Source organism: Gastrolobium bilobum, unplaced genomic scaffold, assembly GCF_033153095.1.
Source record: "Gastrolobium bilobum isolate Gb01-03AN ecotype WA unplaced genomic scaffold, APGP_CSIRO_Gbil_v1 utg46590, whole genome shotgun sequence".
In the NCBI taxonomy this organism is placed as follows: domain Eukaryota; kingdom Viridiplantae; phylum Streptophyta; class Magnoliopsida; order Fabales; family Fabaceae; genus Gastrolobium; species Gastrolobium bilobum.
Window position 1 is genome coordinate 125,545 of NW_026896313.1, and position 15,722 is coordinate 141,266.

The following is a 15,722-nucleotide window of genomic DNA, read 5'->3' on the forward strand; positions in this document are numbered from 1 at the left end:
AAAAAATGCAAATGATATAGCTCTCTTGAGTTCGAACTATCACTATAAACATTAATTAAGAGACTTATTAATCTCACTTAGTCACCTCTCAATGATTATACTTAGACCTCTAGTTGCCCTTAGGAGTTAGGATGACAGTTTTAACAAGTCTGACTCTTAAGGTGTTTAAATGCCATTGAATACTTATATTATTTTAAATTATCGTGACATGAAATTTGGTTCCTCTATGAGTTGTCTTTTGCCTGGTATTGGCCCCCACTGTGTGGACTGCTGAGTTTAGTTACAGAGAACTAGGCCTACCCATGACAATGATTACCAATTAAAAAATGCTATTTACAAATTAAGTCAATCCTGGGTTTGAGTATAAATATGTCTTTAGCTTTTGCTGATGACAAGCAAGTACCATTTTGATTCTGTCTGTAGTGGCATTAGACCACAAAAGAATAACCCTTTTTCCCCCTTGGGATTCTAACCATACAGAATAGAATGGAAACTCTTGGAGCCTTTCCTGATGGAGAATGGGAATGCTTTCGCAGAATGTTTGCCATTGAAGAGCACAATGACTCACTACAATTAATTGGTCAAAGCTCACTTCTGCTTGGGGAAGATGATGTGAACATTGGAACACAATCCATGTTTTGCTTCACTCCTGAAGCTGGTGGAAATGAGAGTATGTTTTACCCTTTTGATGCTCACAACTCAAATTTGCAGTATGCTTCTCAAGAAAGCAATCACAGTAGCAATTGTAGTGGCCGTACTATCTTGGTGGCCAATCAGGGTCATACTAACTACCATTTCGATTATCCTGATCATGTGCTAGCTAATTATACCTCTACATCCATCGGAAATTGCTTGATGGATGAGAAAAAACCTGGCCCTTTTGTCCAATCGCTTACTGATATTGTAATGGAAGAGAATGTCATCTTGAATGAAGATGAGAAAAGTGACAGATTAGAGAATTCTGATCACAGTCAAATGGAACCTATTGTTTTTCCCACCAAGCAATTGCAGCCAAAAAGGATGCTTGATGTGCCAGAACTGGAAGTGCATGCAGAAGATAAAATAAACTCATATGGGAACCGTAAGAAAAAACCTCGTGTTTCAAAAGATGTAAGCTTTGTCTACATGACATTAACTATGTTAACTTGACATTAGAACTGGGGGGTTTCAGGTTTGTAACAATTTGTGTGTGTGGTTTCCAAATTCAGGTGCAAAAATGCATGAAGAATGGACGGTCCAAGAAGAACCAGAAGCTTGATAGAAATGGAAACGAGGCAGAAGAGACTAATGCAGGTTCAGATGGACAGAGCTCTAGCAGTTATACCTCAGAGGAGGATAATGCTTCTCAGGAAAATAGTGGAGGAGCTACTTCGGCATCTAAATCACATGTGGCTCTAAACTTAAATGGGAAAACAAGAGCCAGTAGGGGATCAGCAACAGATCCTCAGAGCCTTTATGCAAGGGTAATTAATTTCTTCTTCTTCCCCATTATGTGATGCCATTGTATATTATATAAATATATATGGGGTACTTAGTGTCTTTTTGAATCTTGCAGAAAAGAAGAGAGAGAATAAATGAGAGACTAAGAATTCTACAGAATCTTGTACCCAATGGAACAAAGGTACTATATATTGTTTGCATAATTGTTTTTCATTTTAAAAGGGTTGGTGGGTTTGGGGGAATATGCCAACTGTATTGGAGATATACTAATCTCATGGATGGGTCATACAGGTTGATATAAGCACAATGCTTGAAGATGCAGTCCATTACGTGAAATTTTTGCAGCTCCAGATCAAGGTAAAATAATTGGAGACATGGATAGCATAAGTTTGACGTATCCTTAATTTCTCAGAAAGATCAACGTATATATACACACACATCATAATAACCTTTTTTTATTTTATTTTCTTTTCTTTTGTAGCTTCTAAGCTCTGATGATTTGTGGATGTACGCTCCGATTGCTTATAATGGACTTGACATTGGACTCGATCTCAGCCGGAAGATTTCTCCACTTCTATGAGTTTAGTTAATGTGAATCACTGTATGAAACTTGTTTAGAATGATATTTAGTTTTAAGAATCCAATTCATTTACAGATGATCATGTATAATCTAATGATTTGGAAATCCTACCACTTTTTATGGGATTTGTAAATTATTTAGTTTCAAATGAATTATTTTCTAGTCTAAAGTTTTTTAGTGTTCCAAAGTATGCAGTTGTGGGACTTGGACTTCTGTGTCAATAAGATTAATTTGTCACGGAACAGGCAATGCCCTCTCTAAGAAGCTTCGATCAATATTATTGGTTATACGATGGTAACGTTATATCTCATATACAGTGACTAAAGCTTTGGACCTTCGGTATTCATAACCACTCGTTTTCTTTTCTTCTAAATTCAATTTTAACAAATAAAAATAGTAAAGAAAGTAATAATATTCGTAAAATTTAGTAATCATTATCCTAATAATTATCTTATTTATTTAAAGAGTGTTGAATAACGTTTAATATTCGTAATAATTTGTTAAAGACTTTGTATACATGATGACTGGTGAGCACATGCATTGTGTTGAGTTTGTTTGAAAAAAAGAAAAGAAAAGAAAATATCGAAACCGCGGCGAACCTATCTGACTGATTTGAAGAGGGTTTGGCATCATCGAATTACCCTTAACCCTTGAAATTCATTAGCTACACTCTTTTGCAACTCTCGTTGATCGTTTCTGATAAAAATGTCGAATCGATACGGTCAGGAAAAACAAGACAAAAACAGTAACAAGGGTTTCATCAAAACCCAGAAGAAATTTATCCCCAAAAGTCCCAATTCAAACCCAACCCTCTCAACTTCCCTCAGAGAAAGACAACCATTGAACGCCCCAACTGGTTCTGGTAGCAGTAGCAGTACCAATTCGTCGGGTGGGAATGGCAATTTCGTTAAATACTTGCCACAAGACGAGGCAGTTGCAGCAGGTCTTGGCGCTGAGGATGGTGGATTGGATCCCCTTGAATCTCAGAGAGTTGTTGATCTTTTGAATGCACAATTGTCTCTCTTGCTCAAGTTGAAACCCAAGCAATTCTGGAGACAAGGTACTTTAACTGTTCTCCAATTATCATTGTTATTTTGATGCACGACATGTTCAGCAGTATCAGATTCAGATATTCAAAGTGATTTGTCGTATTGATTGTATCTCGAATAACAAAACCTTTATGGTAAAAATGTGTCATTTTTGTTGAGCTCATATTTTGTTATCAATTTATAGTTTGTATTATATTTGCAGTGGCTACTGACACCTCCCTGCACGAGGTTCTGGATAGCTTCCTGCAATTTAGGAGCAGATGGTATGATTTCCCTCATCGTGGGGCCAAAGGGATTGTTGCGGGTGTTATTGTTGGAGAGCGTGATTTGAGTCGTCGTGTTTTCATGGTATTGTATCGCATGTAAGTTTCTGATGAGTTGGAATGCTGTGATTTCAACTCTCTTCTCTTTAATCTTGTATGATTTTTATAATGCATTTGTCTTGCAGTTCTTCCAATAAAGATCCTGGTGCTCGACCTGCTGATACCCTTAGTGTGAGAGACCATGAAGGTGGGATCTCCCTCATCCTTTTCTAGTTTGTGCACAATGGAATTCATTTTAGTTGGGTATACAATGCATGATTTTTACCTGTCTCATCACTACACAGTTTTGTTGTATTTTATTACTTATTTATTACTTGCAATTGCAAATAAAGCTCATACCTTACGTTGCATGTGTTGGGAATATTCAAGTGTGATGAGTCCCACATTGGTTAGTAATGAGTTAAGTGAAGTGTGTATAAGTGGATGGACTCATGAACCCAATGTCTTAAGGTTTTGCGTTGTGACATGGTGTCGGATCCATTTGCTACGGCTGAAGTAACTTAGCCCATTGGTGGTGGTCTCCTATCACGGGCTTCCCCTGGACCCGCCTGATAGTGGTATCAGAGTCGGGTTGTGCTCGAGCTAGCCATGTGTTTGGCTAGTAGGCGGGTGAAGTACTTTGGGCCTAGGTACTCGGTTGAGGGGGAGCATACCAATGTTGGGTTTCACATTTGAGGGGGAGATTGTTGGGATATTCAAGTGTAATGAGTCTCACATTGGTTGGTAATGGGCTAAGTGAAATGTATATAAGTGGATGGATTCATAAATCCAATACCTTAAGATTTTGGGTTGTGACATGGTGTTGGATCCACTGGCTACGGCTGGAATAACTTAGCCCATTGGTGGTGGTCCTCCGCCACGGGCTTCTCCTGGAACCGCCTGACAGCATGCACATGTGGGCTTAATACATATGTCTTAGCATAGACAGAGATTGGAGCTTATTTCTTTTTCTTTTTTTCTGTTTTGTATTTCATTTTTATTTTGAACATACTTTGGAACTAAGTTTTTGTGCATGTTTCATATACTTTACGGATATATAAGAAATCATTCGCTTGTAGTTGATAAAACTTGTAAGTTACAGGCAAAGGTAGTAATTGATTCTTAAAATTGTGTATGGGCATGTTGCTTATTTCACTAGTCATTTTTGTATTTAATGGCATAATAATAAAACATCACACATTTACTGATGTATTGTGTACGAAAATTATTTCTAATTGCGGATTCAGGTTGGGCAATTACCTCATTTTTTGTATTATTTGTGTTGTGTTTCACTGTTGTTCACTAATTTTGCCTGTAGTTCTTTTGCAGGAGAAGAAATATCTTGAATTGCCGAAGTTGTTAGATATATGTGCCATATACTATCATGAAAATGAAGAGTTGACAAGATTGCTGGTAAGAGTTTTTTAATTGATAGTGAATAAATAAGTTAGCATCCCTTAAATGCATTGTGTATTAAGAAACAACTTTATATTGCTTTAGGCATCATTAGTTTCAATAAATGTAGCTTCTAAGAAGAAGCATTATGTAGGAAGTTAAGGTTTTTCGTTGACAATTTTCCATGTTCAGATTAGAAGAACACCTTCATATTATTTTTCCCCATTCCTTTATAACAGAAAAAAAGATATTTCCATTATTCCATTTATAGGTGGATAATAGACCAATAGATTGTGCATTTGCTGTGGAATGAACAGAAACATGATTATCAAGAAGCTATTTCTTATAATGATGTTAATCAGTATATGAAGAAAAGAAGAAGTGGAAGAAGTGTTTTATCTGAATAATACTTTCTTGATTCATTGAGAGACCCAATAGGTCCTTTTTATATTGAGTACATCCAACTACCTCAACTACTTTAATAAATATACAACCACCAACTACATCAATAAATACTATCTAGAATATTCTACATATTCTACACTCCCCCTCAAGTTGGGAGATATATATTGATCATTCCCAACTTGCTGATCAAATTCTCAAAGGTCAGCTTAAGTAATCCTTTGGTGAGGATATCCGCCGTCTGTTCCTTGGTAGGTATATATGTCAAGCATACACTACCGCCTTCTAATTTCTCTTTGATAAAGTGACGATCAACTTCCACATGTTTTGTTATGTCATGATGAACAGGATTTTGAGCAATGCTGACAGCAGCCTTATTATCACAATATAATCTGATAGGTAGGGAATAAGAGATCTTCAACTCCTCCAGAAGCCTTCGTAACCAAATTCCTTCACAAATACCATGGGCTAGAGCCCGAAATTCCGCTTCTGCACTGCTTCTTGCAACAACAGTTTGTTTCTTACTTCTCCAGGTCACAAGGTTTCCCCAGACATAAGTACAATATCCTGAAGTAGATCTTCGGTCCATTGCAGAGCCAGCCCAGTCTACATCTGTATAGATTTCAATCATCCTTTTGTGCCCCTTTTTAAAGAAAATTCCTCGACCAGGGGTATTTTTGAGGTATTTGAGAATTCTATAAACAGCACTAAGGTGTTTTTCCTTAGGAGAATGCATGAATTGGCTAACCATGCTCACAGCAAAAGTAATATCAGGACGAGTGTGAGACAAATAGATTAATTTTCCCACTAGTCTCTGGTACTGCTCCCTATCAGCATCTTCCCCGTCCTCAACTCCCATCTTGATATTAGCTTTAATTGGAGTCTCTGCCGGCTTGCACCCAAGCATACCTGTTTCTTGCAACAGGTCTAGAATGTATTTTTTCTGAGTTAAAGAAATTCCTTCCTTACTCCGAGCAATTTCCATGCCAAGGAAATATTTGAGAGATCCAAGATTTTTTAGTTCAAACTGGTCAGCTAAATATTTTTTTAAAGAAGTTATCTCCTCGCTATCATTACCAGTGACAATTATGTCATCAACATAAACGATCAGAATAGCAATTCTTCCTTTGTCGGAGTGTTTAAAAAATAAAGTGTGATCAGTCTGAGCTTGGGTGAACCCTCTTCCCTTAACAGCTTGAGTAAATTTCCCAAACCATTCTCTGGGAGATTGTTTAAGTCCATAGAGAGACTTCTGCAACTTGCACACAGAACCATCCCTTTTTTCAAAACCAGGAGGTAGATCCATGTAAACTTCCTCATGGAGATCACCATTCAAGAAGGCATTCTTAACATCTAACTGTTGCAATGGCCAATCAAGGTTGGCGGCAAGAGATAGCAGAACGCGGATAGTGTTAAGTTTGGCAACAGGAGCAAATGTCTCCTGATAATCTATCCCATGAGTCTGAGTAAATCCCTTAGCAACTAATCTGGCCTTATACCTATTGATGCTATTGTCTGCATTGAATTTTATTGTGAACACCACTTGCAACCAACAGTTTTCTTTCCTTTAGGTAATGTCACAAACTCCCATGTTCCATTTTTTGTAAGTGCATCCATTTCTTCTAATACTGCATTCCTCGATTTTGGGTCATCAAGTGCTTCTTGGATATTTTTGAGTATCCTGGTACTATCTAACATAGTGTTGAAAGCACGAAAACCTAGAGACAACTTTTCATATGAGATATAATGGGAAATAGGATGAGCAGTGCAAGATCTAGTACCTTCCGAAGAGCAATAGGCATATCAACGTTGGCTGTACTAGTACATTCAAGTGGGTTGCTGGAACAAGGACTCGAGTCAGGATCCTGGCAGTCTAGAGTATCTTCATGTGTTTTGCGCCTGCTGTAAAATTTTCCCCATTTACCAGGAGGATCACAAGGAGGATCATTAGATTCAGGTATAGTTGCTCCCCCTGTTTCCTTCCCAATAACTCCACATGTTTCCAAAGGCCAAGGTAAGACAACAGCATCATTTGGTTTCCCAGGCTTATCTTCATCCATACCAATACCAATAGACTCCCCCTGAAGAGAAGTCGGGGAAAAAAAGGATTGTGTCTCATAAAAGGTAACATCCATGGAAACAAAAACCTTACGGAGAGAAGGTGAGTAACACTTATAACCTTTTTGATTAGGGGAATATCCTATGAAGACACATCTGATGGATTTAGGGTCAAGTTTGGACCTTTGATGTGGAGGAATATGCACAAAAACCACACAGCCAAATATTTTGGGAGGAAGAGAAGAAAGAGCACTGAAAGAGGGAAAAGATTTACTAAGACAGGATAAAGGAGAATGAAAATTTAGTACCCGAGAAGGCATCCGATTAATGAGATAACAGGCTGTCAAGACGGCTTCCCCCCACAGCAGCTTCCCCCCACAGATATTTAGGGACATGCATCGTGAATAAAAGAGCTCGAGCAACTTCAATTAGATGTCTATTTTTCCTTTCAGCCACCCCATTTTGTTGAGGGGTGTTAGGACAAGAACTTTGATGAATAATTCCATGCTGGTTTAGGTAATCTCCAAGAACTGAATTAAAATATTCAGTACCATTATCTGTTCGTAGAATTTTGATAGAAGTCTGAAATTGAGTTTGAATCATAACATGAAAGTTTTTAAAAGTGGATGCTGCCTCAGACTTATCTTTTAAGAGATATACCCAACATACCCTAGAATGATCATCAATGAAAGTAATAAACCAACGAGCACTCGAGACATTTTTTTCACGAGCAAGTCCCCAAATATCACTATGAATCAATGTAAAGGGAGAAGATTCATGATATTTCTTAGGAGAATAAGTGACACGAGAGTGCTTTGCAAGCTGACAAATATCACAAAGAAGGGAACTTGGCTTTTTATTGATAAATAAGTTCGGCAATAACTTCTGGAGATAAACAAAATTTGGGTGTCCCAACCTACGATGCCATAACAAAACATCATTACAGTCATCTGATAAACATAGAGAGTGGTTCGAAAAAATCCTCTTTTCACAATGAACATCTGTAAAATAGTATAGCCCTTCTTCCTCTCTAGCACTGCCAATCATCATCCCCGAGTCCTGTTCTTGAAAGATACAAGCATTTGCAGAGAACTTAGCAACACAATGCAACTCAGCAGTAAGTTTGCTAATAGAGATGAGATTACAAGTAAGAGAGGGAACATGAAGTACTGAGTTCAAAATAATATGCTCAGAAAGTTTAATGGATCCTTTTCCCGCAATAGTGGAGAAATTCCCATCAACTGTTCTTATTCGTGACGGGTGATAGTAAGGGGTATAGGAGAAAAATAAGGTTGCATTACCTGTCATGTGATCAGAGGCCCCTGAATCAAGGATCCAACGATTACTACGTTCAACATGGAATGCCATACCTTTTTGAGCAACATGACTAGTTGCCTCAGCAGGTTGAGACATCAATTTCTGAAAAGACGAATTTTCAAAATTTTCAACATCCATGGTTTTCTAACAACAGGTACCCAGAAAAAAGTTCCTCCAAATACGATTTTGACCCTCAAAACAGGAAGAGGGTTGCTCGCAAAAATCAATGAATGAGAGCAATTTTGGCTACAGTGAAACAATAATTGCTACAGTAATGAACAGTACTGCTACGGGTCTTCTGTGGGCTGGCTCAGAATCTTGTTCTGAACCTAATGGTGGCCTTGGTTTCGTGGTTGGAGGTGTCTAGGTAAGGATTCTGGCTTGGGCAGTGGCTAAAACGAAAAAAAAAGGAATAGGAAAATGACTTAAAAATAAATCAGAACGGGGAAGAGTCTGGAATATAACCAGCTCTGATACCATGAAGAAAAGAAGAAGTGGAAGAAGTGTTTTATCTGAATAATACTTTCTTGATTCATTGAGAGACCCAATGGGTCCTTTTTATATTGAGTACATCCAACTACCTCAACTACTTTAATAAATATACAACCACCAACTACATCAATAAATACTATCTAGAATATTCTACATATTCTACAGTATATCATTTTCCATGTGACTTCCTGATGTTATTCTCCTAATAGAATTTGTCACTTCCTAGTAACTTTAGAGTAAAATAAAATAGATAGTTTTAAGTTTGTATAACAAAATACATTGAATGGTTTGTTAAAATTGTCTGTTTCTTGTTACTGTTGGTTATCATTACAGTGATATGTAGAAATCTATAACAACTAATCACTTACACAACAAGTTAGATTCAGTTATGCTATTTTGTCACAGGTGTCTTTAATGCGGGTTCATCTTGTTGATGCTTTTTTGGTTTTATTTGCACACAAAAAAAATTAGTTGAAGTTCATTAAGATCTTTTAACCCTCGGAAGCTTCCTCAATCCTCAGTCATTGTAAAATGGAATATGTGATGGTGTTTGGTGTTCTCTCTCTCTTTCTCCTGAGTTATACCAGCCTGCTGTATTCTGTTGCTTTCTCTGTTTCATTTTACTCTTAATCTATGTGAGTTTTTTGGTTCACTTGAGTAGAACCTTCTGAAGAAGTTCCTGTTACTATATTGGTCAAGAAAAGTATAGAAGGATATTAATTAAACTTTGTGACTTCGTGTGCATTACACCCGTACACATTTTATCTTCATATAGCTATCTCATTCTAAGTGATTGCTTTATGTAGTATGTGCCCTTTATTATGGTAATGACAGTGCTTCATTCGGTGCATTTAACTTACCTTGCTTACTTTTCTCTCTTACTCTCTCGTGTCTTCCAGGTTATAAATGCTTTAAATGCTCAGCCTTGGATTCATAATAATCTGACTGCAGTAATATCCCATTTTCTAGGAATTGTCAGCACAATGCATGAACGTTGCAGTTCATCATTGCAGGTATTCTTTTAATTTGAGAAAGTGTAAATCTGATATATCCATAGTTTGTTAATTATTTTCTTTTCTGCTTTGTGTTTTTACGCTGTCTTTAGGTAAATTACTTGAGATTATTTGAGAATATTATTTTAGTTTATTCTTGTTATCACAAGTATATATGACATCATGACTCATGAGTCATATTATTAGGTAAATTGTTAAGTTTAATTTTGGTGTTGAACAAACTGTTTTGTTCCATTAGACTTAGGAAAAGGTACTTAATGGGCATCTTCTCAATATTTTAGTCCTTTTCATTTGTTTGTTTGGGTGCCATTGTCTTAATATATCTTGCAGAATAATGGAATAGAACTGGATTTTACATATTTGTATGTTTGTGACCCGTACAATACACAAGGAGATCAAAATAGAAAGGCCAACCACAATATTTAATAGCTTGCTGTTGGAGGAATAGAGAGTTCTTATTTATTCATGCTATGCCAAAGAGTTTCTCCCCTTTATTGTTAGAATTTACACTTTCAATACAACACAAGTTTGAAGCACAAAAAAATAATCTGGGGCAGGCACAAGATTTTGGTTAGCTATGGTTCTAAGTTCTGTTGGGTAATATGTGTTAAGAGAAACTTTTGTGGCTTACTGTTTCTGTATTATTTGAGTGTATGTCCAGAACAGACATCCTTTGGTCTTATGAAATTAAATTATTAAGTCGTCATTCTTTTTCTTAAGAAGAATATTGTATTTGAAGTATGACTCCTGATCATTTTTCTTCTTTGCGTGTCCTTTGAAAATTCTGTTGACCTATAATGTGCCTTGTGTCCTTCTTTATCTCCTTTCTAAAAATTATCTGAGTTAATTAAAAAGAATTAATGCATAAAAATATCTTTCAGAAAACCATTTATAATTTACTGGATTATGTACAGGTCTTATTTGCTTCTGGAAGTCCTGATTACCATAATGCTACTGTTCTACAAACTGATCTGCTGGAGGTGAGTTGCTTTATGTCCTTTTCTCTTTAAAAATGGGTTGTAACTAATTTTTTTTTCATGGGATGATGAACCGGATATGAGAAGCTTCAAATTCTGTATCTGTAAGTTTGTGATTTGCTACATCCAGTGAGAAAAGATTTGCTTAGTTTCACAAAGAAAGTTGAATGAATTTATTATTTCCCCATTTCTAATGATCTATTTTATTGGAAAAGTGCCATGAGGTAAAGTACAAATACGTAAAGGCAGCATATGAGCCAACTGGATGTGGACAGAATTTAACATGAAAGGAGGGAATAGTGGAGTAGAAACAGTAAACTATCTGAGTCTGAGCATCTAAACCCACAGTATGAGAACACTAGAGAGAATGACCAGCCCATCTGGTCTTCAGCATTTAAGTTGAGCTTTTATCTAGATTCTAGAATGACCACCCATTCTTTTCCAACCAGGTACTCCCTATAATACTGCTGGGTAATAGTCTAAGCCATCTGTTTAACCTTACCTTTTCTGGTGGAGCTACGAACACTCCAGCAAAGCTCAGAAACAGTCGCAGCCATAATCCAGCTAAGTCTGGACATTATATGAGAATAGCTACAGAAAACTTTGAATATATGGCATTGACAGGAAATCAATTGATGAATAATATTTTAACCATCTCACATATAAGATTTTTCATTGACAATAGCTACAGCCCATACTTCAAGGCAATTTAAAGTCTAGTTTTGCTCTGGCATATTGCATGCCAGGGAAATGTGTATTGGCTCTGCTGTTTCTTAAAAACATGTAGCATTTCATTAATTCACATTACAAAATGTTGAGTCTTTCTTTATCTATTTTCTTTGACATATGCAGCATAATATTGATGCCATCTGTTTTTGTGTTAGGTAATGGACTTTATAAATGATGCAATTGTATCAATGGATGCTTTTGTTAGTGCATACGAACCCACAGCTATATTCTTCTCTTGCCCAGTTGAAATGAGGTACCTTTTACCATTGAAACTTGGTTTTTTTATGATGAGTAAAGGCTGATTGCATTGCAATAAATTTCGACGGTCAATACGATCAAACATTATTGTTAGAGAAATATAAAACCATTAATGTAACCTCATACAACAACATAAGCTTTTGGGTTGAATTGATTCTTTACATGGTATCAGAGCCTTAGTGACCAAGTGGTCACGAGTTCGATCCTCACCGCCCTTCATTCTATTAATAAAAATAATTAAATATTGTAGAGTTTCTTAGCGCAGATAGGCTGGGCCTGATGCATCATCCACCCTCAAGCCAATAGGCTCTCATTTGAGGGGGCGTGTTAGAAAAATATAAAACCATTAATGTAACCTCACCCAGCAACTTAAGCTTTTGGGTTAAATTAGTTCTTTACAATTACATTTGGTCTATCATGCATTAAAGATTCTGTGTTGATTAGGGGCAAAATAAAATCTATGATTAAGATTGACAATTGAAATTTTTCTATAAAATTTTGATGTTTTTCTGGTCTGTATTGTTATAGTTATGGGAATGAGGAACTGCTAAGCCTCCTTGCCAGATTGCATGATTCACTACTTCCATCCTTGCAAAAGGGATTCCACATCATTTTTGGTGACAAACAAGATGGCACGGTATCTAATATTTTAGTAAGTTTGAAGATGTTAAGAATGAGATTGGTGAAGTTTGGGTGGCAATTATTGCACTTGTGCTATCTAAGTGATGAAGTTTTCAGAGATAGCATCCCTCTTCCAGCTGCCACGAAGATGTTTCCCGCCAATGTAGAGGACCCTGTCATCAGAGCAGATATTCTGGTTCAAACATTTAGAGAGATCAATTCTGTATCATTACAATTTCAGGATTTCCATCAGAAGGAAACATTTCTTCAAGATGTTGAAAGGAATTTCAATATATTAAGCAGGATTGAGAGATTGAAGGATAATGGTAATGATCTTATACTTCCATGGGTATAAATCAGTTACATATGTTTGTAGGAATTGTACATAAATTGCTGGGCTTAGTACGGTTTTTGGCAAAGCACTTGATCCAGTGAAGGTTTTTATAAGACCAAACCTTTTTTCTCCTTTTAAATATAAGGTGGAATTAGGTCTGTCTGACCCTTCAAAATTATTTAAAATTGTTTCATTTTTTATTTTATTTTCCTATTAATCATGGCTTATTGCTTATGCTTGCTCCTTTTGTTTTTCTAAACTAGTTACTTTGATTCAGGATGGATATTCGTTGATGAAGAACAGTTTCAATATATATCTGGGATTTTGAGTTCTCCCAAGGAGATTTATAATAAGGGGCCATATTCTGCAATAACCCCTGTGCCCAACCAAACATTGCAGATGGATGAAAATGCTGCCATTATAGAGTCAAAAATCAGTCAAATTCGGGACCTGTTCCCTGATTATGGTAAAGGTTTTTTAGCTGCGTGTCTTGAGGTCTATGACCAGAACCCCGAGGAGGTTATTCAAAGAATTTTAGAAGGAACACTTCATGAAGATCTGCAGTGCTTGGACCCTTCGCTAGAGATGGTGCCACCAGCGAAGTCCACAGCCGTGGGCGGGAATGATAAAGGGAAAGGTAAATTAATTGATTCAACGTCAATGTCCATAAATACAGAAGTTGTTAGTGGGAAGCAACAGACAGAGGGGCTATCGATGTCATCCTCTGCTTCACTTGGAAAATTTGTGAGGAAATCTAAAGCGGACATGCCTGATCTCAGTATTCTGGATAAAAAGGATGAGAAAGATATATCAAAATCTGCTATGCTTTTACAATATGAATATGACGACGAGTATGATGACTCTTTTGATGACTTGGGTCTAAGTGTAGCTGACTCTGGAGTAGAAGAAAATGAAATGCTGGGTGACAAAATGAATGCAAAATTAGGGAAATCATGGGCAACAGAGACTGGAAACTCGGTCCAAAATGCCCCTAGTTCAAAATGGGGCTCAAGGAAAAAGCCACAGTACTATGTCAAGGATGGTAAGAATTACAGCTACAAAGTGGCAGGTGCAGTAGCGGTGGCAAATTCTGATGAAGCTTCGCTAGTTACTCAAGCTCAGAATGAATTAATACATGGTCTTGGACGGGGTGGCAACCTTCCTCTTGGTGCGGTAAAGAAGCTTACAGATTCGTACAAGGAGGATGATAATAAACAATTCGATGTTTCTGAAACACAAGGGAGAGGGATTTTGGGCAATACCGGAGGCAGGGGAAGGAGGGAAGGGGGAAAACAAATTGAAACTCATCAGCAGCAGCAGGAGAAACAATCTGGTGTTTCTGAGGAGGAAGGGAAAGGGCATATTTCAAATCAAGGAGGGAGAGGGAGAGGGAGGGGGAGAGGAGGAGGAGGAGGAGGAAGAGACAATCATTACAGGAAGGACCGAGCCATGAAGAAGCATTTCTCTGGATTGAGTGGTTATTGAGTGCCTAAGCCAATCGACATACATTTCTTACTTGCCAAGATACCATGCTCTTAGGCATCTGGTCAGAAACCGTTTGGATGGTAGCTACATGTGAAACCGAATTTTCTGAAGGGTTGAATTTCAGTGAGGTGCATAGACAGTGCATAGCCCCTCGTCTACTGACATCTTTCCCCTTCTTGGGAAAGGTGGCTCATGCATCTGACCGATTAAAATCTGCTATGGATGGAGCAGAGACTTTCATGTATGTCCTATTTCCGGGGGTTTTGTTTTTGTCTTCGTTGGTTAGGAGGAATAGAGTAATTATGTATACTTAGCGAGCATTATTGAATGTGCAATCAGCTCGTCATACTAACATTGTCTACAGTATTTAGAATGGTAAAATGGGTGTAGATGCTACTTCACCCTATAATCGAATTTTGTTTAGAAGTATTTGCATGTAAAAACCAAAAGCTCTGCGCTCCCTCTCGATCTATCCAGGGTATGGAAGGGCAGAGGCATTTGGTGTCCCCCCAATCAAGAATTTGGGTCAATAATCAATATGCTTTCTTTTATCTCATGTCTTTCTTCGTTCATGATTCAATATCATGGTACTCTAGGCATAGAGAAATCACACCAGTCCATCCCAAATCCATCCGAAACTTGGTGATTATAGTTCCTCCACCACCACGAAACCCGATTAGTTTAATTATCACAAAGTTGCCTCAAAATTGACTTAGAATTCTAATATATTTAGTAAAATAGATCAGGTTTGAGTCTTAAAAAAATTAGTTTAGAAAACAAGCCTATATGATAATTTATATAACATTATTTATTTTAATTTAAATAAATAAAATAATTATTTATATAATTTTAATTAATAAAAAAAAATTATATTTTTTTTATAATTTTGATAATAATGGAAGGTTTCATAGATTTAAACAGGTTACTAGATATTCTGATTTTTTAATATAGGACAGAGTAGGGGTGTTAACGGGCCGAGCCGAGTTTTGGTCTTAAAAGGCTAAGCCTGTGTTTAAATGTGTCGGCCTTACCAAGTTTGTTACCTGTTACGAATATAATTATTGACCTGTGGCCTGCCTTATTTACAAAATATAAAAGTCTGATTTTGCCTGTTAGAAAAAAAATAAGATAACAAAAATTTATCCAAACAGAATATACAATCAACAACACTAGTAATTCTATAAATATTCATAAATTCAATGTATATCCAAACAACATAATATAGAACAAAATCATTTAAAAAGTCTGTTTAACTAATAAAATAGGGGTG

At 36.8% G+C, this 15,722-nt stretch overlaps 2 protein-coding genes across 3 annotated transcripts; both read left to right on the forward strand.

Annotated features, from left to right (window-relative positions):
• Positions 1–486: 486 nt before the first annotated feature.
• On the forward strand, positions 487–1,806 carry LOC133298890 (transcription factor RSL2-like). The gene is made up of 4 exons (XM_061498277.1): positions 487–1,110; positions 1,209–1,463; positions 1,556–1,621; positions 1,732–1,806. Exons 1-4 carry the CDS (start codon positions 487–489, stop codon positions 1,804–1,806), a joined length of 1,020 nt encoding a protein of 339 aa, XP_061354261.1.
• A 777-nt stretch (positions 1,807–2,583) lies between these two features.
• Positions 2,584–14,972, forward strand: LOC133298889 (uncharacterized). 2 transcript variants are annotated; one of them, XM_061498275.1, is made up of 9 exons: positions 2,584–3,080; positions 3,272–3,431; positions 3,518–3,579; positions 4,690–4,784; positions 9,935–10,048; positions 10,963–11,028; positions 11,910–12,007; positions 12,541–12,959; positions 13,245–14,972. In XM_061498275.1, exons 1-9 carry the CDS (start codon positions 2,726–2,728, stop codon positions 14,450–14,452), a joined length of 2,577 nt encoding a protein of 858 aa, XP_061354259.1. In that variant the 5' UTR covers positions 2,584–2,725; the 3' UTR covers positions 14,453–14,972. The 2 variants fall into 2 exon arrangements, with proteins under 2 accessions (XP_061354259.1, XP_061354260.1); XM_061498276.1 differs by lacking the exon at positions 2,584–3,080 and having other exon boundaries at positions 3,353–3,417; positions 4,701–4,784.
• The last annotated feature ends 750 nt before the right edge of the window (positions 14,973–15,722 follow it).